Raw genomic sequence first — 26,172 nt, 5'->3', positions numbered from 1 at the left:
CATGTCTCCTTTACATCAGCATAATTTTGGAACCAATTTTTTTGTTTGTTAGGGAGTTATAAGGGTTAAAAGTTGACCAGCAATTTCTCATTTTTACAACACCATTTTTTTTTAGGGACCACGTCTCATTTGAAGTCATTTTGAGGGGTCTATATGATAGAAAATGCCCAAGTGTGACACCATTCTAAAAACTGCACCCCTCAAGGTGCTCAAAACCACATTCAAGAAGTTTATTAACCCTTCAGGTGTTTAATAGGAATTTTTGGAATGTTTAAATAAAAATGAACATTTAACTTTTTTACACAAAAAATTTACTTCAGCTCCAATTTGTTTTATTTTACCAAGGGTAACAGGAGAAATTGGACCCAAAAAGTTGTTGTCCAATTTGTCCTGAGTACGCTGATACCCCATATGTGGCAGTAAACCACTGTTTGGGCGCATGGGAGAGCTCGGAAGGGAAGGAGCGCTATTTGACTTTTCAATGCAAAATTGACAGGAATTGAGATGGGACGCCATGTTGCGTTTGGAGAGCCACTGATGTGCCTAAACATTGAAACCCCCCACAAGTGACACCATTTTGGAAAGTAGACCCCCTAAGGAACTTATCTGGATGTGTGGTGAGCACTTTGACCCACCAAGTGCTTCACAGAAGTTTATAATGCAGAACCGTAAAAATAAAAAATCATATTTTTTCACAAAAATTATATTTTTGCCCCCAATTTTTTATTTTTCCAAGGGTAAGAGAAGAAATTGGACCTCAAAAGTTGTTGTCCAATTTGTCCTGAGTACGCTGATACCCCATATGTGGCAGTAAACCACTGTTTGGGCGCATGGGAGAGCTCGGAAGGGAAGGAGCGCAGTTTGACTTTTCAATGCAAAATTGACAGAAATTGAGATGGGACGCCATGTTGCGTTTGGAGAGCCACTGATGTGCCTAAACATTGAAACCCCCCACAAGTGACACCATTTTGGAAAGTAGACCCCCTAAGGAACTTATCTCTAGGTGTGTTGAGCACTTTGACCCACCAAGTGCTTCACAGAAGTTTATAATGCAGAACCATAAAAATAAAAAATCATATTTTTTCACAAAAATGATATTTTTGCCCCCAATTTTTTATTTTTCCAAGGGTAAGAGAAGAAATTGGACCTCAAAAGTTGTTGTCCAATTTGTCCCGAGTACGCTGATACCCCATATGTGGCAGTAAACCACTGTTTGGGCGCATGGGAGAGCTCGGAAGGGAAGGAGCGCCGTTTGACTTTTCAATGCAAAATTGACAGGAATTGAGATGGGACGCCATGTTGCGTTTGGAGAGCCACTGATGTGCCTAAACATTGAAACCCCCACAAGTGACACCATTTTGGAAAGTAGACCCCCTAAGGAACTTATCTGGATGTGTGGTGAGCACTTTGACCCACCAAGGGCTTCACAGAAGTTTATAATGCAGAGCCATAAAAATAAAACAAAATTTTTTTCCCACAAAAATTATTTTTTAGCCCCCAGTTTTGTATTTTCCCTAGGGTAACAGGAGAAATTGGACCCCAAAAGTTGTTGTCCAATTTGTCCTGAGTACGCTGATACCCCATATGTGGGGGGGGAACCACCGTTTGGGCGCATGGGAGGGTTCGGAAGGGAAGGAGCGCCATTTGGAATGCAGACTTAGATGGAATGGTCTGCAGGCGTCACATTGCGTTTTGCAGAGCCCCTAATGTACCTAAACAGTAGAAACCCCCCACAAGTGACACCATTTTGGAAAGTAGACCCCCTAAGGAACTCATCTTGATGTGTTGTGAGAGCTTTGAACCCCCAAGTATTTCACTACAGTTTATAACGCAGAGCCATGCAAATAAAAAATATTTTTTTTTCCACAAAAATTATATTTTAGCCCCCAGTTTTGTATTTTTCCAAGGTTAGCAGGAGAAATTGGACCCTAAATGTTGTTGTCTAATTTGTCCTGAGTACGCTGATACCCAATATGTGGGGGGGAACCACCGTTTGGGCGCATGGGAGGGCTCGGAAGGGAAGGAGCATCATTTGGAATGCAGACTTAGATGGATTGGTCTGCAGGCGTCACATTGCGTTTGCAGAGCCCCTAATGTACCTAAACAGTAGAAACCCCCCACAAGTGACCCCATATTGGAAACTAGACCCCTCAATGAACTTATCTAGATGTGTTGTGAGAACTTTGAACCCCCAAGTGTTTCACTACAGTTTATAACGCAGAGCCGTGAAAATAAAAAATCTTTTTGTTTTCCCACAAAAATTATTTTTTAGCCCCCAGTTTTGTATTTTCCCAAGGGTAACAGGAGAAATTGGTCCACAAAAGATGTTGTCCAATTTGTCCTGAGTACGCTGATACCCCATATGTTGGGGTAAACCCCTGTTTGGGCACACAGGAGAGCTCGGAAGGGAAGGAGCACTGTTTTACTTTTTCAACGCAGAATTGGCTGGAATTGAGATCGGACGCCATGTCGTGTTTGGAGAGCCCCTGATGTGCCTAAACAGTGGAAACCCCCCAATTATAACTGAAACCCTAATCTAAACACACCCCTAACCCTAATTCCAACGGTAACCCTAACCACACCTCTAACCCTGACACACCCCTAACCCTAATCCCAACCCTATTCCCAACTGTAAATGTAATCTAAACCCTAACCCTAACTTTAGCCCCAACCCTAACTGTAGCCCCAACCCTAACCCTAACCCTAGCCCTAACCCTAGCCCTAACCCTAGCCCTAACCCTAACCCTAGCCCTAACCCTAGCCCTAACCCTAGCCCTAACCCTAACCCTAGCCCTAACCCTAGCCCTAGCCCTAACCCTAGCCCTAACCCTAGCCCTAACCCTAGCCCTAGCCCTAACCCTAGCCCTAATGGGAAAATGGAAATAAATACATTTTATTTTTTATTTTTCCCTAACTAAGGGGGTGATGAAGGGGGGTTTGATTTACTTTTGATAGCGAGTTTTTTAGCGGATTTTTATGATTGGCAGCCGTCACACACTGAAAGACCCTTTTTATTGCAAAAAATATTTTTTGCAATACCACATTTTGAGAGCTATAATTTTTCCATATTTTGGTCCACAGAGTCATGTGAGGTCTTGTTTTTTGCGGGACGAGTTGACGTTTTTATTGAAAACATTTTTGGGCACGTGACTTTTTTTATCGCTTTTTATTCCGATTTTTGTGAGGAAGAATGACCAAAAGCCAGCTATTCATGAATTTCTATTGGGGGAGGCGTTTATACCGTTCCGCGTTTGGTAAAATTGATAAATCAGTTTTATTCTTCGGGTCAGTACGATTACAGCGATACCTCATTTATATCATTTTTTTATGGTTTGGTGCTTTTATACGATAAAAACTATTTTACAGAAAAAATAATTATTTTTGCATCGCTTTATTCTCAGGACTATAACTTTTTTATTTTTTTGCTGATGATGCTGTGTGGTGGCTCTTTTTTTGCGGGACAATATGACGCTTTCAGCGGTACCATGGTTATTTATATCTGTCCTTTTGATCGCGTGTTATTCCACTTTTTGTTCGGCGGTATGATAATAAAGCGTTGTTTTTTGCCTCATTTTTTTTTTTTTTTCTTACGGTGTTTACTGAAGGGGTTAACTAGTGGGACAGTTTTATAGGTCGGGTCGTTACGGACGCGGCGATACTAAATATGTGTACTTTTATTGTTTTGGTTTTTTTATTTAGATGAAGAAATGTATTTATGGGAATAATATATATATTTTTTTTCATTATTTTGGAATATTTTTTTTTATTTTTTTTACACATTTGGAAAATTTTTTTTTAACTTTTTTACTTTGTCCCAGGGGGGGACATCACAGATCAGTGATCTGACAGTTTGCACAGCACTCTGTCAGATCACTGATCTGACATGCAGCGCTGCAGGCTTCACAGTGCCTGCTCTGAGCAGGCTCTGTGAAGCCACCTCCCTCCCTGCAGGACCCGGATCCGCGGCCATCTTGGATCCGGGGCTCGAGCAGGGAGGGAGGTGAGGAGACCCTCGCAGCAACGCGATCACATTGCGTTGCTGCGGGGGGCTCAGGGAAGCCCGCAGGGAGCCCCCTCCCTGCGCGGTGCTTCCCTGCACTGCCGGCACATCGCGATCATCTTTGATCGCGGTGTGCCAGGGGTTAATGTGCCGGGGGCGGTCCGTGACCGCTCCTGGCACATAGTGCCGGATGTCAGCTGCGATAAGCAGCTGACACCCGGCCGCGATCGGCCGCGCTCCCCCCGTGAGCGCGGCCGATCGGCTATGACGTACTATCCCGTCCAGGGTCAGATAAGCCCAGGGCACCTCGACGGGATAGTACGTCTAAGGTCACAGAGGGGTTAACATAGCCATGAAGCGTTCTCCCTGCTGCACGGCGCATTGCTCCTCAGGATCCGGACCTACAGCGCGGTATTCCTTGCAAAGGCCTTGCTCCTTATCGTGGCGCTTTCTCCCTATGCAGTGTCCTCCATCTCTTCAGCTTACACCTGCCGCAACATTTTCTCCTCCTTTGGACTCTCATTTATACATTTTACCTGCTTCTATATCCAGTTCATGTTAAGAAATGCTCTAACGAAGGTCCTATGTTGGACTGAAAACGTTTAGCAGTTTTTTTGTCTGGATGCACCAATAAATAAGAAGCTTTTTGATTCACATTGAGTGCCAAGTTCATTTATCTTCATAGCCATGAAGCACATTATAAATTGCTACATGTGTACAAGATAAGAGCCAACATCAATAGATGAATTCAACACCAGAACAAGCATTGGTATATGACTGCAGCACCAGAACCACCGTCTGTACATGAACACAGCTCCAAGCTTAGTACAGCAATCAATTGCAGTGTCAGGTCAGCCCATGTGCATTTATATCACATGAACCTGCAACTACGAGTATGTCTTTAACAAAGGTAAGGAGATGCTGGGAGTTGTTTCCAGCCATCATCAGATTACAGAGCAAATAGGAACAAAAGTGCTAATGAGAAGCAAAGGTTATAGTTGATGTCTTCTGTAATTGAAGTCATTCCCATCCTTTTTGTCTTCAAGTTGTACAGATGCCATGATAAGATTTCACACTCAAAGCTCATCTCTCCAGACTGTCCTCTATTTCAGTGTTCTGCAGCACTTCCTAACAAGATGCCATTAAAATATAAGTATCCTTAGGCTATGTGCACACGTTCAGGTTTTTTTGCGTTTTTTCACGTTTTTTGTGCTAAAAACGCTATAAAAACTCATTAAAAATGCATACATTATGCATCCTATCATTTAGAATGCATTGTGCATGTTTTGTGCACATGATGCGTTTTTTTCCGTGAAAAAAACGCATTGCGGTAAAAAAAGCAGCATGTTCATTAATTTTGCGGATTTTCTGCGTTTTTCCCGCTATTCTATGCATTTGGGAAATAACGCATAAAAATCGCACCAAAAATGCATCAAAAACGCGTGGAAAACGCGCTAAAATCGCGGAAAAAACGCATGCGGAATTCTGGTAGAAATGTCCGGTTTTTGTCAGGAAAATTTCTACAAGAAATCCTGACGTGTGCACATACCCTTAAAATGCCCTATTATTAAGATTATCTCCCATGCTGTGCCTCTGAATAAATAATTAAGTAAATAAGGCAGCACACTGTAGCGCTGAAACATGCAAACTTGAAACACGAAATTTGAACTGCATTACTGCACTAGAAATATGAAAAAGGAGAGCGTTTAGCGCATAAAAATGGCCAATTTTATGTGTACCTGGTAGCCCCTTTACGGCATCTCTCTTATACCAGGTCCTACACTTGCCTTACCTCGCTGAGAATAAACTTCTCCATCTGAATGGGTACATGTGAAACCTCTTCCTAGACTAAAATTCTCTCTCTGTGGAGGGGTATTGGACCTGCTGTAATTAAAACACCTGTGGCTAGGAGGCGGAGTGCACGATCAGAAGGCTAAAGAATATATTTCAAAAACCTGACCGGCACATCCAAACATAGACTAAGTGTGAACAGGTGCTGAACCTAGAGTCGCCAACTCGTATATAGTTAAATAAATAAGGCAGCACACTGTAGCGCTGAAACATGCTACTTGAAACACGAAATTTGAACTGCATTACTGCACTAGAAATATGAAAAATGAGAGCTTTTAGCACATAAAAATGGCCAATTTTATGTGTACCTGGTAGCCCCTTTACGGCATCTCTCTTATACCAGGTCCTACACTTGCCTTACCTCGCTGAGAATAAACGTCTCCATCTGAATGGAGAGATGCCGTTAAGGGGCTACCAGGTACACATAAAATTGGCCATTTTTATGTGCTAAAAGCTCTCATTTTTCATATTTTCAAGTTTGCATGTTTCAGTGCTACAGTGTGCTGCCTTATTTACTTAACTATATATGAGTTGGCGACTCTAGGTTCAGCACCTGTTCACACTTAGTCTATGTTTGGATGTGCCGGTCAGGTTTTTGAAATCTGAATAAATAATTGTCCTTCATTGTGCTTTCTGCACAAAATGTCCCCTCCACGCTGAACTTTTTTCATAATATTCCTCCACATTGCCATTTCCCATAATATCCCTATACACTCTGCCTCTCCATAATATTCCACCACACATACTGCCACTCGCTATACTGTGCCCTTTTTAAAAATTTCCCCTGTATTGCCCCATAGAGGGCATCAATCAAAGAGGCATCACAAAGACCAAAGGTAACCCTGAAAGAGCTGCAGAGTTACCAAGCAGAGACTGAAGTAGCTGTCCATAGTAAGCCATACACTTTCATTGAGGTGGCCTTCATGGAAAAGTATACAGAAAAAAGCCTTTGCTTACACACAAAAATTGTGAGGCTCATTGAGTTTTTCAAAATACATGTGGGAGACTCCCCAAAATTATGGAGGAAGGTGTTGCAATGAGATGAGACAAAAATGGAACTTTTTGTAAAACAAGATAAACTCTATTTCTGACAACAAATCAATACAGCTCATCACCTGAAGAACACCACCCCCACAGGGAAACATGGTGGTGGCAGGATCATGCTGTGGGGATTTTTTTGGCAGCAGGGACAGGGAAAATAGTCCAAGTCAAAGTGAAGATGAATGGTGCAAAATACAGGGATATTCTTCAGCATAATCTGTTTCAGTCTGTCAGTGATCAGAGAATGGTACGGAGGTTCACCTTCTAACAAAGCAATGACTCAAAGCATACTCCTAAAGCAACAATACAGTGGTTTATGGGGAAACATGTAAATGTTTGAGTGGCCTGGTGAAAGTCCATACATTAGTCTAATTGAGTATCTGTGGTCAGACTTGAAGATTGATGTTTACCAAAGGAAAACATCTAACGTATAGGAGCTGAAGCAGTTTTGTCTGGAGGAATGGGCAAAAACCCAGTGGAAAGATGTGGAATGCTCATAGAGACTTATCTAAAGTGATTTGCAGCTGTAATTGCCCAAAAAGGAGGCTCTAGAAAGTACTGACTTTATGGGGGTAAATAATTTTGCACACTGAAGTTTTCAGTAATTTTGTCCTATATGTTGCTTGCTTCACAATAAAAAGAAAACCAAATGTTCACAGTTTTAGGCATGTTCTTTTCATGAACTGATGCAAAACCAATAAAATTCCATTTAATGAGGTAGCAAAACACAAAAAATGCAAAGACGGAGGTGCATACTGTTGCAAGCCACTGAAGTTACACTATCATTTCAAACCATGTAGCTATGGTTCCCAAACCTGATTTGTTTGAGAATGTGCACAAAAAAATGCAAGTTGACCATGCGTTATACTATGACTGTATCATATTTGCTTACAGCATATTGGAAGACTCGTTACTGACCTTAGCCTTTCTGATGTGTTCTTATAGCCTTCAAGAAAAATTATTATTCATAAAGGAGAACAACTTTCATTCATATTTATAGAAAAAGAGGTTATCACAAATCTTTAAAAGTGCTTTATATCCAATATTTTATAGTCCCTTTAGTAAATTAAGGAGCTACTTTACCACCATCGGGTTATCAAAGAATCTTTCTTCCAGAATAAAATGTTTGATGGTAATTGTTGGGATAACTAATGTATTCATGTAAAGACATGTTTCTATCAATGAGAATTATAAGGGATTTTATTATGTTTTCCGAACATACAAAAAGATTTAAGCCATCAACAATATGAAGCATATAAAATACAGAGATTATAGTTAAAGAGAATCTGTCAGTAGTATTAACCTTCCTAACCCATCTGTATGGGCATACCGATCATTGAAAGCTTAATGAAATGACGCCTTGATATCTGCAATTCAATGTCTAAAGGTACCGTCACACTAAGCGATGCTGCAGCGATACCGACAACGATCCGGATCGCTGCAGCGTCGCTGTTTGGTCGCTGGAGAGCTGTCACACAGACAGCTCTCCAGCAACCAACGATCCCGAGGTCCCCGGTAACCAGGGTAAACATCCAGCACTTTATTTCGTCGCTGGACTTCCTGCTGACATCGCTGAATCGGCGTGTGTGATGCCGATTCAGCGAGGTCTTCGCAGGTAACCAGGGTAAACATCGGGTTACTAAGCACAGGGCCACGCTTAGTAACCCGATGTTTACCCTGGTTAACAGCGTAAAAGTAAAAAAAAAAAAAACACTACATACTTACCTTCCGCTGTCTGTCCCTCGGCGCTCTGCTTCTCTGCCCTGTGTAAGCACCGCGGCCGGAAAGCACAGCGGAGATGTCACCGCTCTGCTTTCCGGCCGCTGTGCTTACACAAGGGCAGAGAAGCAGAGCGCCGAGGGACAGACAGCGGAAGGCAAGTATGTAGTTTTTTTTTTTTTTTTTACTTTTACGCTGTTAACCAGGGTAAACATCGGGTTACTAAGCGCGGCCCTGCGCTTAGTAACCCGATGTTTACCCTGGTTACCAGCGAAGACCTCGCTGAATCGGCGTCACACACGCCGATTCAGCGATGTCAGCAGGAAGTCCAGCGACGAAATAAAGTGCTGGACTTTCTGCAGCGACCAACAACATCACAGCAGGATTCTGATCGCTGCTGTGTGTCAAACTGAACGATATCGCTAGCCAGGACGCTGCAACGTCGCGGATCGCTAGCGATATCGTTTAGTGTGACGGTACCTTTATTCCAGAGGAATTCTTATCTTTCTTATACGTAAATAAAGCTGTTCCGGACTATGGTCACAGTTCTAAATGGCTCATTTAAAGTGTAAATTTCTCTAGAATAACACATTGGATCAAAGATATCAAGGTATCATTTTATTCAGCTTCCTGACACCTATGTGCCCTTATGAACATAAATATATATATACAGTGGGGCAAAAAAGTATTTAGTCAGTCAGCAATAGTGCAAGTTCCACCACTTAAAAAGATGAGAGGCGTCTGTAATTTACATCATAGGTAGACCTCAACTATGGGAGACAAACTGAGAAAAAAAAATCCAGAAAATCACATTGTCTGTTTTTTTATCATTTTTTTTTCATATTATGGTGGAAAATAAGTATTTGGTCAGAAACAAACAATCAAGATTTCTGGCTCTCACAGACCTGTAACTTCTTCTTTAAGAGTCTCCTCTTTCCTCCACTCATTACCTGTAGTAATGGCACCTGTTTAAACTTGTTATCAGTATAAAAAGACACCTGTGCACACTCTCAAACAGTCTGACTCCAAACTCCACTATGGTGAAGACCAAAGAGCTGTCAAAGGACACCAGAAACAAAATTGTAGCCCTGCACCAGGCTGGTAAGACTGAATCTGCAATAGCCAACCAGCTTGGAGTGAAGAAATCAACAGTGGGAGCAATAATTAGAAAATGGAAGACATACAAGACCACTGATAATCTCCATCGATCTGGGGCTCCACGCAAAATCCCACCCCGTGGGGTCAGAATGATCACAAGAACGGTGAGCAAAAATCCCAGAACCATGCGGGGGGACCTAGTGAATGAACTGCAGAGAGCTGGGACCAATGTAACAAGGCCTACCATAAGTAACACACTACGCCACCATGGACTCAGATCCTGCTGTGCCAGACGTGTCCCACTGCTTAAGCCAGTACATGTCCGGGCCCGTCTGAAGTTTGCTAGACAGCATTTGGATGATCCAGAGGAGTTTTGGGAGAATGTCCTATGGTCTGATGAAACCAAACTGGAACTGTTTGGTAGAAACACAACTTGTCGTGTTTGGAGGAAAAAGAATACTGAGTTGCATCCATCAAACACCATACCTTCTGTAAAGCATGGTGGTGGAAACATCATGCTTTGGGGCTGTTTCTCTGCAAAGGGGCCAGGACGACTGATCCGGGTACATGAAAAAATGAATGGGGCCATGTATCGTGAGATTTTGAGTGCAAACCTCCTTCCATCAGCAAGGGCATTGAAGATGAAACGTGGCTGGGTCTTTCAACATGACAATGATCCAAAGCACACCGCCAGGGCAACGAAGGAGTGGCTTCGTAAGAAGCATTTCAAGGTCCTGGAGTGGCCTAGCCAGTCTCCAGATCTCAACCCTATAGAAAACCTTTGGAGGGAGTTGAAAGTCCGTGTTGCCAAGCGAAAAGCCAAAAACATCACTGCTCTAGAGGAGATCTGCATGGCGGAATGGGCCAACATACCAACAACAGTGTGTGGCAACCTTGTGAAGACTTACAGAAAACGTTTGACCTCTGTCATTGCCAACAAAGGATATATTACAAAGTATTGAGATGAAATTTTGTTTCTGACCAAATACTTATTTTCCACCATAATATGCAAATAAAATGTTAAAAAAACAGACAATGTGATTTTCTGGATTTTTTTTTCTCAGTTTGTCTCCCATAGTTGAGGTCTACCTATGATGTAAATTACAGACGCCTCTCATCTTTTTAAGTGGTGGAACTTGCACTATTGCTGACTGACTAAATACTTTTTTGCCCCACTGTATATACATATATATATGTGGCACCCCTGAGGGTCCAGTCACCACAGAGGTACTGCCCCTCAGCCAGAGGTGTAGTACTCCTCTCTCGGGTATGGAGGGGGCACTACCCGGGACTCAGACACTAGCACCCAACACTGGACCTCTCCAGGCCAGGAAGGGACTAGGTAGAAGGTGTGGGTGAAGAAAGTAGAGAAGTGGAGGAGTTGTCATGGAAACAGGAAGGAGGAGTTAGTTAGTCAGTTGAGGAGTTAAGGAGCAAGGCGGCAATCACAATAGAGTATTACTACAACGCGAAGCCAGATGGATTCTTAAAACAAATGCACAAGGACCATGGGGGCTTAATGATAAATTGGACATGGCAGTTTGCATCTAATTTGTCGGTAATATACAGTTCATAGTAGGAGATAAGTTGTTTTTAAATATTGTTTATATTTATATGTGTTTCACGTGGTAAGTCTAATCCTATAAAAGGAAATGACATCACCAGCACAACTCACATGGACCCGTAGAAGCGCCTCCGCGCGAAACGGCCGTCGTCTCTTTTGTCTCTTCACCCTCCCGCTCCCCTCTACACTCTACGCTATACCCGTGGAGAGCTGTAATATCTCTGCTGTGTCACCAACCGTCCCAGTTGACCTGAATTGCAGTGTCGGACAATCTCTTATTGCTGAACACCACGGGTGGTGTCACGAACAAATCCACTATAAACTTATTCCCTTCCCCTTCCTTTAATTTACTTTTATTTGGATGCCCAGGGCCACAGACCGGGTCCCTGCTGCCGTGACCACCCCACTTAAGAACCGTCGGACACGGCCCAAGTACCCCACAGCCCTGGGGGGTGCTCTCTCTCTCTGTGTATATATATATGTATATATATATCATATAGTACGGTATGTTTCAGGAGGCTAGCGGCGACATGCTTGGAGCATGGGATCTCAGAAGGTGTCTGTATCAATGCCAGTGAGCGGAGTCCATTTTCCCAATGATTTCCCTACATTGGACTGCAGGATCTCAATCTGTGCATGTACCTCTTCCAGTGGCCGTTTTCCCCAATCTCAACGCAGAATACCATAGTTAAAATGGACACTGCGCATCAGCACAGACACCTTCTGAGATCCCAGGCCCCAAAGCATTGCACTGTTCCTGCCGTCGCTGGCCACCTGAAACAGTGACATGGCCTCCTGTAACCTCACTCTATCAACGCCGGACACCTGTAAGCTTACTTCAGATAATAAGTCAGATCCCCATTTTCCTCCCAAATTTGGAGGAAAAAAATTGCATCTTTTAATCTGAGAAATAGGGTATATTTTCATCTTTTACATTTAGAAAATTACAAAAAGTCAAATGGGCCAATGCAAAAGTTTGGGCACCCTACATACACTGTGTTCCAAATTATTATGCAAATAATATTCCCTCAAATTTTCTCTAAATTATGTATCTGAATTGCAGTCATTGTTATTTTCCAGTCATCTACTATTCTAGTATAATTGCAATGTTTTGGAACAAACTGCCTATGAAAACAGTATCTTTTAAAAAAAATAAAAACTCAAAATGCATGTTCCAAATTATTATGCACAGCAGAGTTTTCAACCTTTTTTATTTAATTTTGAACAAAAAAATGGTCAGTTGTGAAGTTATAAGCATTATCAGCTTATTACAAAATTAAATCAAACAGTTTTCAAGTGAAACCTTTATTCTCGGTGATGTTATATTTGCACATAGGACCCCTTGTTCGAAAGAAGCTTCTGAACGCTCTCGTCCATTGAATTTGTCAGTTTTTGGATGGTTTCTGCTTCAATTGTTTTGCATGTGGACAGAATACCCTCCCAGAGCTGTTGCTTAGATGTGAACTGCCTCCCGCCATCATAGATACTCCTTTTGATGATGCTCCAGAGGTTCTCAATGGGGTTGAGGTCAGGGGAAGATGGTGGCCACACCATAAGTTTGTCCTCTTTTATGCCCATTGCAGCCAGAGATGCAGATGTGTTTTTTGCAGCATGAGACGGTGCATTATCATGCATGAAAATGATCTTGCTGCGGAAAGCACGGTTCTTCCTCTTGAACCATGGCAGGAAGTGTTGTTTTAGAAACTCCACATAGATTATGGAGTTCATCTTTACCCCTTCAGGGATTATAGAGGGGCTGACAATCTCTCTCCCCATGATTCCAGCCCAAAACATTACTCCACCTCCTCCTTGTTGGCGCCTCAGCCGTGTTTTCATGGGGTATCCATCAACCAGCCATCCTCCACTCCATCCATCTGGACCATCGAGCATTGCACGGCACTCATCGGTGAACAAAACCGTTTGGAAGTCAGTCTTCATGTATCGTTTGGCCCATTGGAGCCATTTCTGCTTGTGTGCAGTTGATAGAGGTGGTCGACAGGATGACTTATGCACAGCTGCAAACCCCTGAAGGACCCTGCATCTTGTTGTTCTGGGGACGTTGGAGGCACCAGCAGCTTCAAAAACTTGTCTGCTGCTATGACAAGGCATTTTTGAAGTTGCTCTTTTAACCTTATGCAATTGCCTGTTGGAAAGAGTCCTCAATTTTTCCTTATCAGCACGCACACGTGTGTGCTGGGAATCAGCTGCATACTTCTTGATTGTGCGATGATCACGATGAAGTGTCTTGGCAATGTTGATTGTAGTCATGCCTTGACCTAAATACTCCACAATTTGTTGCTTCTCAGCAGCCGACACATCCTTTTTCTTTCCCATTTTGGCCAAAAATGTAGGCTGCTTAATAATGTGGAACAGCCTTCTTAAGTAGCCTTGCCTTTATTTGGACACACCGCCAAACTAATTTGCACAGGTATCTGCAATTGCTTTCAGTGATATAAAGAGCCCTGACACACATCACCATCAATGAGTTTAAATGACAAACAAAAAAATTCTAATCTTATCACTCCTAAACTCTTTGGGCATAATAATTTGGAACACAGTGGAGTTTGTAACTAAAATGAAAGCAAGGAAAACACAACAGGCAATTAACAAACCATCTAATCATGATATCCTATAGCAAATCAAAAGCCTGTAAATAGAGTAGTGTGGAACACACCAATACTTACATAGAGCAAAACCACTGAAAAAAGGTGCAATGATGCAAGGAGATAGCCATACACAAGTTTATTAAATATAGATATATTAACAACAAGCCACAGACAAAAGTGGGTTAAAAGTGCCGACAAGTGACATGGAGCACAAAGAGTAAAGCAACAATCCCCATAGCATATAGTAAGTACATAAACACTGGGAAAAAATATATAGTTTTTTAGTCCATAAAAGTTCCACAACAGTGGCAATGCATCATTATAAGATATTAAGCCGGGAACACATGGGCAAAAGATATATACCCCAGTGCAGGGCAAAATGACTTAGATAGTACACATACCAATAAGGCAGCAAGGGGGACGTGTCAGCTCCAACCCTCCCCGACGCACGTTTCAGAGTGATCCTTCTTCAGGGCAAGTGCCATGACATGACCATACGCACATTTATAGCCGCCATAAATTAAATTGAACCAATCTGCAACACTCACCACACTAGCGTCACACGCTGACCAACGCCGGAAAGCACGGGCCCATGCAATCCAGCGCGAGGCAGCGAACCGGAAGTGAGGGAGAAAGCTGGATCTAAACTGCGCAAGTGCGGAAGTATGGCAGCGGCCATTTTAAAGAAGGGCATACAGCGAATGAATAACCGTGACAGACAGAAGGACAGACGGAAGTGACCCTTAGACAATTATATAGTAGATAAGATAACACTTGGACATTTCAAACGGATATGTAATTGCACCCTAATTCTGCAAGGTTAGATGCAGTTGACAAACATACAAAGACACTTGTGTTGACAGATATTTGTAATCAAAAGAAAAACAATTAAATGCTTCCAATTTTATCAGTTTTAAAGAACTCCATACAACACATATCGAGGTGAACCTATTGCTTTTACCAGGAGTAGTTATTGACCTAAAAATCTAGCCTTGCAGTTATCTTTTAATCTATTCTACAAGATGATGAAAGCCTATAGACTTATTTATTGTCGATTCCGAAGTCTTGTTCTTCACTATTAGTTTGCCCATTCTGAGAAAAGAATCTTGTATTGATGGCAAACATTTCCAGCTGTGAGCGCTTTTTCTGTTAGGTTCAAAGGCACTCACTACATTAATTAACTAAAAATACACTGCTCTGCTTTCCCACACTTGTGTAGTTGTGGCTAAATCGTGTTTGTGATTTCTCCCTATTATTATCCACCAAGATATTTCAGGAGTATGAAGATGCTGACATCCAAACACTTGTGGCTAAAGCTATAAGTGCGTTACTAAAAAATATGTGTGTATACAGTATATACACACAGTGGCATGTAAAAGTTTGGGCCCCTCTGGTCAAAAGCAAGTTGAAGATGAAATTATCTCTAAAAGGCCTAAGGTTAAAGATGACATGTTTCCTTTGTATTTTAGGCAAAAAAATATGTTGACATTTTTCACATTTTAAAAATTTCAAAAAGGAAAATTGGCCAATTCAAAAGTTTGGGCTCCCTTGGAGATTTATGTGCTCACATAACTTTGACCAAGGGTTCAGACCTTTGTTCACTATCATCATAAGGAAAGGCCAGGTGATGCAAATTTCCCAATTTTAGAAAAACTCAGCCTCCTGGTCAAGATAAGGTTTGGAAGACGAAGCAAAATTTCAGTAAGGCCGGGTTCACATTAGCGTTTGAATCCGCAGCGTGGTGCTGTGGACTTCTTTCCTTAAGCTCCGCCTGCTTTCACATGCATCCTGCAAACCTATGTTTAACATTGGGCAAGCAGGGACATGCGTTGTGTGCCAATGCATCATTTTGATGTGCCCACCAAACACAAGAAAATACAACATGTTGGATTCTGTGGGCACGTCAAAATGACACGTGGACGCATCCGCATACAATGCATGTCCCTGCGTACCCAATGTTAAAGATAGGTACGCAGGATGCATCCAGTAGTAGGCGGAGCTTAAGGAGAGCAGTCCGCAGCACCACGCTGCGGACTCGAACGATAATGTGAACTTAGCCTAAGAGTTGCTTGTAGGATCGCAAGAGACCTTCAAAAAGATTTAGGGGACACTGGAGTTGTGGTCCATTGTTCTACTGTTTAGAGACATCTGCACAAATATGGCCTTCATGTTAGAGTCTTCAGAAGAAAACCTTTTCTGAGTCCTCAAATTAAAATGCAGCTTCAGAAGTATATAAAAGAACATCTATTCAAGTCTGATGCATTTTGGAAACAATTCATGTGGACCAATGGCACAGGGAGCATTTCAAGTGTAGAGGGAAGAATGGATTCAATGACATTTGAAAAAAATTTCTTTATGCAAACATAACACCATCTGCCGAAAAGCTGAAGTTGAAAAGCGGATGGCTTCTTCAAATGGATAATGATCCTAAACACAAGTCAAAATCCACAATAGACTACCTCAAAAGGCACAAGCTGAAGGTTTTACAATGGCCCTCACAGTCCCCTCATTTGAACATCATTGAAAATCTGTGGTTAGACCTTAAAAAAAACAGTGCATGCAAGACAACTCACAGAACTGGAATAATTTTACAAGGAAGAATAGATGAAAATCTCTCAAATAAGAATTGAAAGACTTTTGGTTGGTTACAAAAAGTGTTTACAAGCTCTGTTACTTGCAAAAGAAGGTGCTACTAGGTACTAACCATTAAGGCTATGTGCACACGATGCGGATTTGCTGCAGATCCGCAGCGGATTTTTCCACGCAAAAACGCTGCAGATCCGCACTGTGATGTACAGTATAATGTTATTCTATGGGGAAAAAAAAACTGTGCAGATGGTGCAGAAAACTCAGTGCGGAATTGCTGCAGATTTCAAAGAAGTGCATGTCACTTCTTTTGTGGGGATCTGCAGCGTTTCTGCACCCCTCCATGTTAAAATTCCACAGTGGCAAAAACCGCACAAAATCCGCGTCAATTCCACATAAAAACTGCACAAAATCCGCATAAAAACCACAGCAAATCCGCAGCTGCGGATTCTGCCTGGAGATGCGGATTTTGTGCAGAAAATTCTGCACCTCTTTTCCTACGTGTGCACATAGCCTAAAAAGGTGTACAAAATTTCTCATCTCCCGATTTTCCTTTGTGAAAGTTTTAAAATGTAAAAGATGAAAATATATATATTTTTTTTTTTTGCCAAAAATACAATTAAAATATGTCATCTTTAACTTTAGGCCTTTTAACCTTTGTCAGGCTGCATAATTTTACAACGTTAACAGGCTGTAGAGGTACAATTGTACCTTCATATATATTTTATTGAAATTTGGCCAATATATTCTGGATCAAAACTGCAGAGATGTCACGAAATTTCAGCCCTCTACGGCTTTTCGAAAAAAAAAAGTTATTGCAATTTTAAAACGGAATAGTTACAATTGTACCTACTCAGCCGGACGAAGGTTAAAGATCATTTTGTCTTCCACTCGCTTAACTGTTTACAATAACAGTAATTTTGACCAAAGGTGCAAAACTTTTACATGTCGCTGTATCTCTATACTCCTTTCTGGGTTTGAAATGTTCAGACTTGGCATACATTGTAAATTGCAAACACTGAAGCACATGAATGGCACTTGATTACTCAATGGTAGAGAGTTAACATAGATAGGAACAAATGTTCGAAATTGAGATGGTAGTATATGAGTTGCAATTTTGTTTCTGATTTCCATTTGTAGCCAACAGCAATTTACTACTCAATTCTGTGTCTTCATGTATTGTCTGCATCGTGATTTATTAAAGGAGATCTGTAATGATGATAGATCTCTTTACGTTAGGGCATCTCATAGATGACCTAATAAAGACATGACAACTTGTGCTACTGCATCTTCAGGCTCCTGTCTGTGTAGCACGTCTCCGTTTGTTGACTGACCAAGAGATAGATATCCTGTTGCTGCATACCACAAAATAAACAAGCCATCATACTGGTAAGATGATTAAAAAGAAATAAGAAAAAATGCTGGTTTCTAAAGGCTCACTATAAGTTGCATCCTTAAAGAGGTTTTGCTGCTTTAAAATGTTTTTCCACACTTCAACAATATTAACAAAGTGTTGGAATTATTCATACATTGGGGTCCCTTGTTACTGCTTCCTGCTCCTTGGTCTTTTCTGATCCCTTAAAGCTCTGATATCTTTTTACTGAGGGGAACTTAAAGTAAATAGTCCAGGAAATGTATGATGTTCCTCCTTTGCTAATATGAAAAATGACATTACCCATAAGCCTTTTGTGCTCCCTGGTCCCTCTGTGTCTCAGACAACTGTGAAACTGAAAAGTAAAGTTTCTCTTTTTTTTAATTAATTTATTTTTGTGTGCAGATCGTTCTGCTCAGGATTTTATCCTTTTTTTCAGTGCTACAGTGAAGAACACAATAAGAAACCTCAGCGCTGATTGTAGGGTTCTCTGGGTTGTTTAGCTGTTTTTATTGATTGGCGGTTTGTGTGTAGATCATCGTGCTCAAGATTGTATCGTCTTATAAGCACGGTCGCAAAAAACACAAAGAAAATCAGCACTTATAGTAAATTTCTTAGGGCTGTGTTTGATGTTTTTATTTCATGGTGTGTGAAAGACTGGCCTTAGGATTGTATTCTCTTATCTGCCTAACAGCAAATAACACAATAAGGTAAATCAGCACTGATAGTAAATTCCTCAATGTTGTTCTGCTGTTTTTATTTATTGGTGGGTTGTGTGTGAAAGACTGGCCTTGGGATTGTAGCCTCTTAGCAGCACTGTAGCAATGACCATAAGGCTTGGAAGCTCTCAACGCTGCTTCCCTGCAAAGTTTGCTGTAACATAGCTTTAGTGCTTCTCCCCACCCTATACTTAAAGACCTTAGGGTAGATAGTGCACACGAATGATATTGCAACCTTCTGTTCCCGTCATATAATAAAGGAAACACATCTGCACATAGTGGACCCACCAAAGAAGAACTAGAGAAGGATGCAACCAGTGATACCTCATGCAAACACCGATAACATTTGGGGTACTTTAGGAGAAGGTTTTTATTACAAATGATGCAGCTTTATTGATTGATGTCAGTTATCTGTACTGTAGAGTATTTGATTTTATGAGCTACTAGCTGAAGAGCCCAGCATTGCCTGGGCATAGTAAATATCTGTGGTTAGTTATAGCACCTCACTTCTCTTATTTTCCCATGCCTTTTGAGTATGTGCAAGTTTTGTGTGAGGCAACTTTTGCATGTGTTGCAACTTTTGTGCATGTGGCAATTTTTCCGTGTGTGCAAGTTTTGCGTGTGGCGAGTTTTCCATGAGGTGAGTTTTGCACTTGTGGCGAGTTTTGCGTGAGCCTAGTTTTTGCATGTGGCGAGTTTTGCGCGTGGCTAGTTTTGAGCGGCGACTATTGTGTTTCGACTTTTATGTGGCGAGGTTGGTGTATGTGTGGTGAAATGTGTGCTGAGGGTAATATGTGTTCAAGCACGTGGTAGTGTGTGGCGTATTTTGTGTGTGCATTCATATCCCCGTGTGTGATAAGTATCCCATGTCAGGGCCCCACCTTAGCAACTGTACGGTATATACTCTTTGGCGCCATCGCTCTCATTCTTTAAGTCCCCCCTGTTCACATCTGGCAGCTGTCAATTTGCCTCCAACACTTTTCCTTTCACTTTTCCCCATTATGTAGATAGGGGCAAAATTGTTTGGTGAATTGGAAAGTGCGGGGTTAAAATTTCACCTCACAACATAGCCTATAATGCTCTCAGGGTCCAGACGTGTGACTGTGCAAAATTTTGTGGCTGCAGCTGCGACGCCTCCAACACTTTTCCTTTCACTTTTTTCCCCATTATGTAGATAGGGGCAAAATTGTTTGGTGAATTGGAACGCGCGGGGTTAATTTCGCCTCACAACATAGCCTATGATGATCTCGGGGTCCAGACGTGTGACTGTGCAAAATTTTGTGGCTGTAGCTGCGACGGTGCAGATGCCAATCCCGGACATACATACACACATACACACACACATTCAGCTTTATATATTAGATGTATTAACCCCTTTCTGACATCGGACGTACTATCCCGTCGAGGTGGGCCCCCATGACCATGGACGGGATAGTACGTCCAGCGCGATCGGCGGCGCTCACGGGGGGAGCGCCGCCGATTGCGGCCGGGTGTCAGCTGCCTATCGCAGCTGACATCCGGCACTATGTGCCAGGTGCGGTCATGGACAGCCCCCGGCACATTAACCCCTGGAACACCGCGATCAAAGATGATCGCGATGTGCCGGCGGTGCAGGGAAGCATTGCGCAGGGAGGGGGCTCCCTGCGGGCTTCCCTGAGCCCCCTGCAGCAACGCGATGTGATCGCGTTGCTGCGAGGGTCTTACCTCCCTCCCTGCCTGTTCCAGACCCGGATCCAAGATGGCCGCGGATCCGGTTCCTGCAGGGAGGGAGGTGGCTTCACAGAGCCTGCTCAGAGCAAGCACTGTGAAGCAGCATGCACTGCTCTCAGATCGGTGATCTGACAGAGTGCTGTGCAAACTGTCAGATCACCGATCTGTGATGTCCCCCCCGGGACAAAGTAAAAAAGTTAAAAAAAAATTGTTTTAAATGTGTAAAAAACAAATAAAAAAAAATATTCCAAAATAATGAAAAAAAAATATTATTCCCATAAATACATTTCTTTATCTAAATAAAAAAAAAACAATAAAAGTACACATATTTAGTATCACCGCGTCCGTAACGGCCCAACCTATAAAACTGGCCCACTAGTTAACCCCTTCAGTAAACACCGTAAGAAAAAAAAAAAAAAACGAGGCAAAAAACAACGCTTTATTATCATACCGCCGAACAAAAAGTGGAATAACACGCGATGAAAAAGACAGATATAAATAAACATGGTACCGCTGAAAACGTCATCTTGTCCCACAAAAAACGAGCCGCCATACAGCATCATCAGCAAAAAAATAAAAAAGTTATAGTCCTGAGAATAAAGCGATGCAAAAATAATTATTTTTTCTATAAAATAGTTTTTATCGTATAAAAGCGCCAAAACATAAAAAAAGATATAAATGAGGTGATGCTGTAATCGTACTGACCCGAAGAATAAAACTGCTTTATCAATTTTACCAAACGCGGAACGGTATAAACGCCTCCCCCAAAAGAAATTCATGAATAGCTGGTTTTTGGTCATTCTGACTCACAAAAATCGGAATAAAAAGCGATCAAAAAATGTCACGTGCCCGAAAATGTTACCAATAAAAACGTCAACTCATCCCGCAAAAAACAAGACCTCACATGACTCTGTGGACCAAAATATGGAAAAATTATAGCTCTCAAAATGTGGTAACGCAAAAAATATTTTTTGCAATAAAAAGCGTCTTTCAGTGTGTGACGGCTGCCAATCATAAAAGTCCGCTAAATAACCCGCTATAAAAGTAAATCAAACCCCCCTTCATCACCCCCTTAGTTAGGGAAAAATTAAAAAAATGTATTTATTTCCATTTTCCCGCTAGGGTTAGGGCTAGGGCTAGGGTTAGGGCTAGGGTTAGGGTTAGGGCTAGGGTTAGGGCTACAGTTTGGGTTGGGGCTAAAGTTAGGGTTCGGGTTGGGGCTAAAGTTACAGTTAGGGTTTAGATTACATTTACAGTTGGGAATAGGGTTGGGATTAGGGTTAGGGGTGTGTCAGGGTTAGAGGTGTGGTTAGGGTTACTGTTGGGATTAGGGTTAGGGGTGTGTTTGGATTAGGGTTTCAGTTATAATTGTGGGGTTTCCACTGTTTAGGCACATCAGGGGCTCTCCAAACGCGACATGGCGTCTGATCTCAATTCCAGCCAATTCTGCGTTGAAAAAGTAAAACAGTGCTTCTTCCCTTCCGAACTCTCCCGTGTGCCCAAACAGGGGTTTACCCCAACATATGGGGTATCACCGTACTCAGGACAAATAGGACAACAACTTTTGTGGTCCAATTTCTCCTGTTACCCTTGGGAAAATACAAAACTGGGGGCTAAAAAATTATTTTTGTGGGAAAAAAAAGGATTTTTTATATTCACGGCTCTGCGTTATAAACTGTAGTGAGTGGGGGTTCAAAGTTCTCACAACACATCTAGATTAGTTCCCTGGGGGGTCTAGTTTCCAATATGGGGTCACTTGTGGGGGGTTTCTACTGTTTAGGTACATTAGGGGTTCTGCAAACGCAATGTGACGCCTGCAGACCATTCCATCTAAGTCTGCATTCCAAATGGTGCTCCTTCCCTTCCGAGCTCTGCCATGCGCTCAAACGGTGGTTCCCCCCAACATACGGGGTATCAGCGTACTCAGGACAAATTGGACAACAACTTTTGGGGTCGAATTTCTCCTCTTACCCTCGGGAAAATACAAAACTGGGGGCTAAAAAATAATTTTGGGGGGAAAGATTTTTTTTTTTAATTTTCACGGCTCTACGTTACAAACTGTAGTGAAACACTTGGGGGTTCAAAGCTATCATAACACATCTAGATGAGTTCCTTAGGGGGTCTAGTTTCCAAAATGGTGTCACTTGTGGGAGGTTTCTACTGTTTAGGTACATTAGGGGCTCTGCAAATGCAATGTGACACCTGCAGACCATTCCATCTAAGTCCTCATTCCAAATGGAGCTCCTTCCCTTCCGAGCCCTTCCATGCGCCCAAACAGTGGTTCCCCCCCACATGGGGTATCAGCGCACTCAGGACAAATTGGACAACAAATTGTGGGGTCCAATTTCTCCTGTTACCCTCGGGAAAATACAAAACTGGGGGCTAAAAAATAATTTTTGTGGGAAAAAATTTTTGTTTTATTTTTACAGCTCTCCATTATAAACTTCTGTGAGGCCCTTGGTGGGTCAAAGCGCTCAGCACACATCTAGATAAGTTCCTAAGGGGGTCTACTTTCCAAAATGGTGTCACTTGTGGGGGGTTTCTACTGTTTAGGTACATTAGGGGCTCTGCAAACGCAATGTGACACCTGCAGACCATTCCATCTAAGTCTGCATTCAAATGGCACTCCTTCCCTTTCGAGCCCTCCCATGTGCCCAAACAGTGGTTCCCCCCACATATGGTGTATCATCGCACTCAGGACAAATTGGGCAACAAATTTTGGGGTCCAATTTCTCCTGTTACCCTCGGGAAAATACAAAACTGGGGGCTAAAAAAATAATTTTTGTGGGAAAAAAATGTTGTTTTATTTTTACGGCTCTGCATTATAAACTTCTGTAAAGCACTTGGTGGGTCAAAGTGCTCACCACACCTCTAGATAAGTTCCTTAGGGGGTCTACTTTCCAAAATGGTGTCACTTGTGGGGGGTTTCAATGTTTAGGCACATAAGTGGCTCTTCAAACGCAACATGGCGTCCCATCTCAATTCCTGTCAATTTTGCATTGAAAAGTCAAACGGCGCTCCTTCCCTTCCGAGCTCTCCCATCCGCCCAAACAGTGGTTTACCCCCACATATGGGCTATCAGCGTACTCAGGACAAATTGTACAACAAGTTTTGGGGTCCAATTTCTTCTCTTACCCTTGGGAAAATTAAAAATTGGGGGCGAAAAGATAATTTTTGTGAAAAAATATGATTTTTTATTTTCACGGTTCTACATTATAAACTGTGAAGCACTTGGTGGGTCAAAGTGCTAACCACACGTCTAGATAAGTTCCTTAGGGGGTCTACTTTCCAAAATGGTGTCACTTGTGGGGGGTTTCAATGTTTAGGCACATCAGGGGCTCTCCAAACGAAACATGGCGTCCCATCTCAATTCCTGTCAATTTTGCATTGAAAAGTCAAATGGCGCTCCTTCGCTTCCGAGCTCTGCCATGCGCCCAAACAGTGGTTTACCCCCACATGTGGGGTATTGGCGTACTCAGGACAAATTTTACAACAATGTTTGGGGTCCATTTTCTCCTGTTACCCTTGGTAAAATAAAACAAATTGGAGCTAAATTAAATTTTTTGTGAAAAAAAGTTAAATGTTCATTTTTATTTAAACATTCAAAAAATTCCTGTGAAGCACCAGAAGGGTTAATAAACTTCTTGAATATGGTTTTGAGCACCTTGAGGGGTGTAGTTTTTAGAATGGTGTCACACTTGGGTATTTTCTATCATATAGACCCCTCAAAATGACTTCAAATGAGATGTGGTCCCTAAAAAAAATGGTGTTGTAGAAATGAGAAATTGCTGGTCAACTTTTAACCCTTATAACTCCCTAACAAAAAAAATTTTGGTTCCAAAATTGTGCTGATGTAAAGTAGACATGTGGGAAATGTTACTTATTAAGTATTTTGTGTGACATATCTCTGTGATTTAATTGCATAAAAATTCAAAGTTGGAAAATTGCGAAATTTTCATAATTTTCGCCAAATTTCTATTTTTTTCACAAATAAGCGCAGGTACTATCAAAGAATTTTTACCATTGTCATGAAGTACTATATGTCACAAGAAAACAATGTCAGAATCACTGGGATCCGTTGAAGCGTTCCAGAGTTATAACCTCATAAAGGGACAGTGGTCAGAATTGTAAAAATTGGCCCGTTCATTAACGTGCAAACCACCCTTGGGGGTAAAGGGGTTAATACATATTGCAGTTCTGGGATTACACCCTATAAAAGAAACCACTGTTTCAATGAGGTTTATTCCTGAGTTTTTAGAGTATGCCTCATGGATTATGGTACCACCATGAGTTCAACTACCAGAGTAGTAGTTTTCATGGAGTCTTTTGCATACTGTACGCCGACCCCAAGATCGAAAAATATATTTTTTCCAATCATTGAGAGACTAAAGAAAGGATAAAATCACATAAGTTTATATGGCCGGGACACTTGCTACTGAAGGTGAATCAAGAGGAGTGTGGAGCCATTCTATGTTTTATTAAGAGGCCCCCTGGTTTAATGTTATGTCATGGAACATATAAATTCTAGTGACATCGATTGGTAAATGTTTATTTAGGTATAGAACTGTCAAGATATTGATCATTATAAAAGATCAGGGGCGGAAATACCATTTGTGCAGCTGCACAGGAGCCCAAGAGGAAAGTGGGCCACTTCCACTTCCAAAGCTCATGGAATTGTACATTATGATGAGTTATTGAATGCCCAAGGCCCAAATATTGTTCTTCCACAGGGACCCTCTTTTGTCTGTGACTGCTTCTTAATCTGATGGGTATTTCTCTTCATCAGCTCATAATACCATTATTCCATAGACATATATTGAGGCTGCTCAATCAACTGCCAATAACTTCATTGAATTATATACGTACCACAGAATAAGGCAGCATTCTCTTCAATGTGGGGGGGGGGGGGGAGATTTCCCCATATAACAAAATGAGAATGATCCAGAACTCGAAGAAATCAAGTATAAAAGTGAAATATTCTAGTGTCAAGCATGGATAATACGTAGACTATCTTTATTGAACGCCATATGAAAACACTGATGGGATGACTTCTCTTCCAGGTTTCCTCAGGAGCTCAACATGGGAAGACTCAGTGCAGAGGTGATGTGGAACTTATTTGCCCAGGATATGAAGTATGCTATGGAAGGTAATAATGCACTGTGGAAATAGTCGTCCTCTTATGTGTATATATGGCATGATGATCATTTAGTATGTCCGTCACTGCAGGATATAGACTTTACCCTTTAAAGTTCAATTCTAGCAGCATGCAGTATAATTACTGTCCACTTAAATTCTAAGAATAATAGTGTTGGCATTAAAATAGAAAGTCAAGATCAGTGAAGGAATTGTTATAACCATTGTTAATAAAAGTATCCACAATCGGTAGGGTGCCCATGCAAATAAAGATGACTGTTCTGCAGCTTGAAACAGTAGGAAGTCACAGGTAACATCCCAGTTCTTGCCAGACTTCTGGTAGTGATGAAAGCAGGCACAGAGATGCAGTAATTGTCGGAGGCAGAGCAAGGGTTAGCATGGGGATTTAATATAACAGGTATACTCATCACAGGGAGAAGGTGTGAGTTACACAGTGTGGTAAAACAAGGGATTAGAAACTTAGGGGCAATAAGTATAAACGGATGGAGGGTAGAGTTCAAAAGAATCAAACTTATCAGTCTGGTGATGCGAAGGAGCAGTCTTTGAGATGATGGCGGTGGCATCCTGGCCTGAATGCTTCAAGGATCCAGTGTCATCCCACTGTGGATGGAGTCCAAGGTTCCAGTGTCGACGGTGATCCTCTGATGGTCGGTCGCACACCCATCATACAGAAGAAGAAAACCCGGGAGGAGAGCAGTCTTTCTTTTTCATGGCTGGCACTGGCCACCTGTGTGAGGGAGTAGGTAGATCAG

General features: G+C 41.9%; 1 protein-coding gene across 1 annotated transcript in view; it reads left to right on the top strand.

Annotated features, from left to right (window-relative positions):
- UNC13C (unc-13 homolog C) overlaps positions 1-26,172 on the top strand; it is a 1,145,854-nt gene that overhangs the window by 642,568 nt on the left and 477,114 nt on the right. The window contains exon 20 of the mRNA XM_069765967.1: positions 25,327-25,412. Within this exon, the coding sequence (XP_069622068.1) occupies positions 25,327-25,412 (86 nt within the window). The remainder of the gene's footprint in view (positions 1-25,326; positions 25,413-26,172) is intronic.

The sequence above is a fragment of the Ranitomeya imitator genome, chromosome 4, assembly GCF_032444005.1.
Source record: "Ranitomeya imitator isolate aRanImi1 chromosome 4, aRanImi1.pri, whole genome shotgun sequence".
NCBI classification, from domain to species: domain Eukaryota; kingdom Metazoa; phylum Chordata; class Amphibia; order Anura; family Dendrobatidae; genus Ranitomeya; species Ranitomeya imitator.
This window is presented reverse-complemented; position numbering and strand designations above follow the sequence as displayed.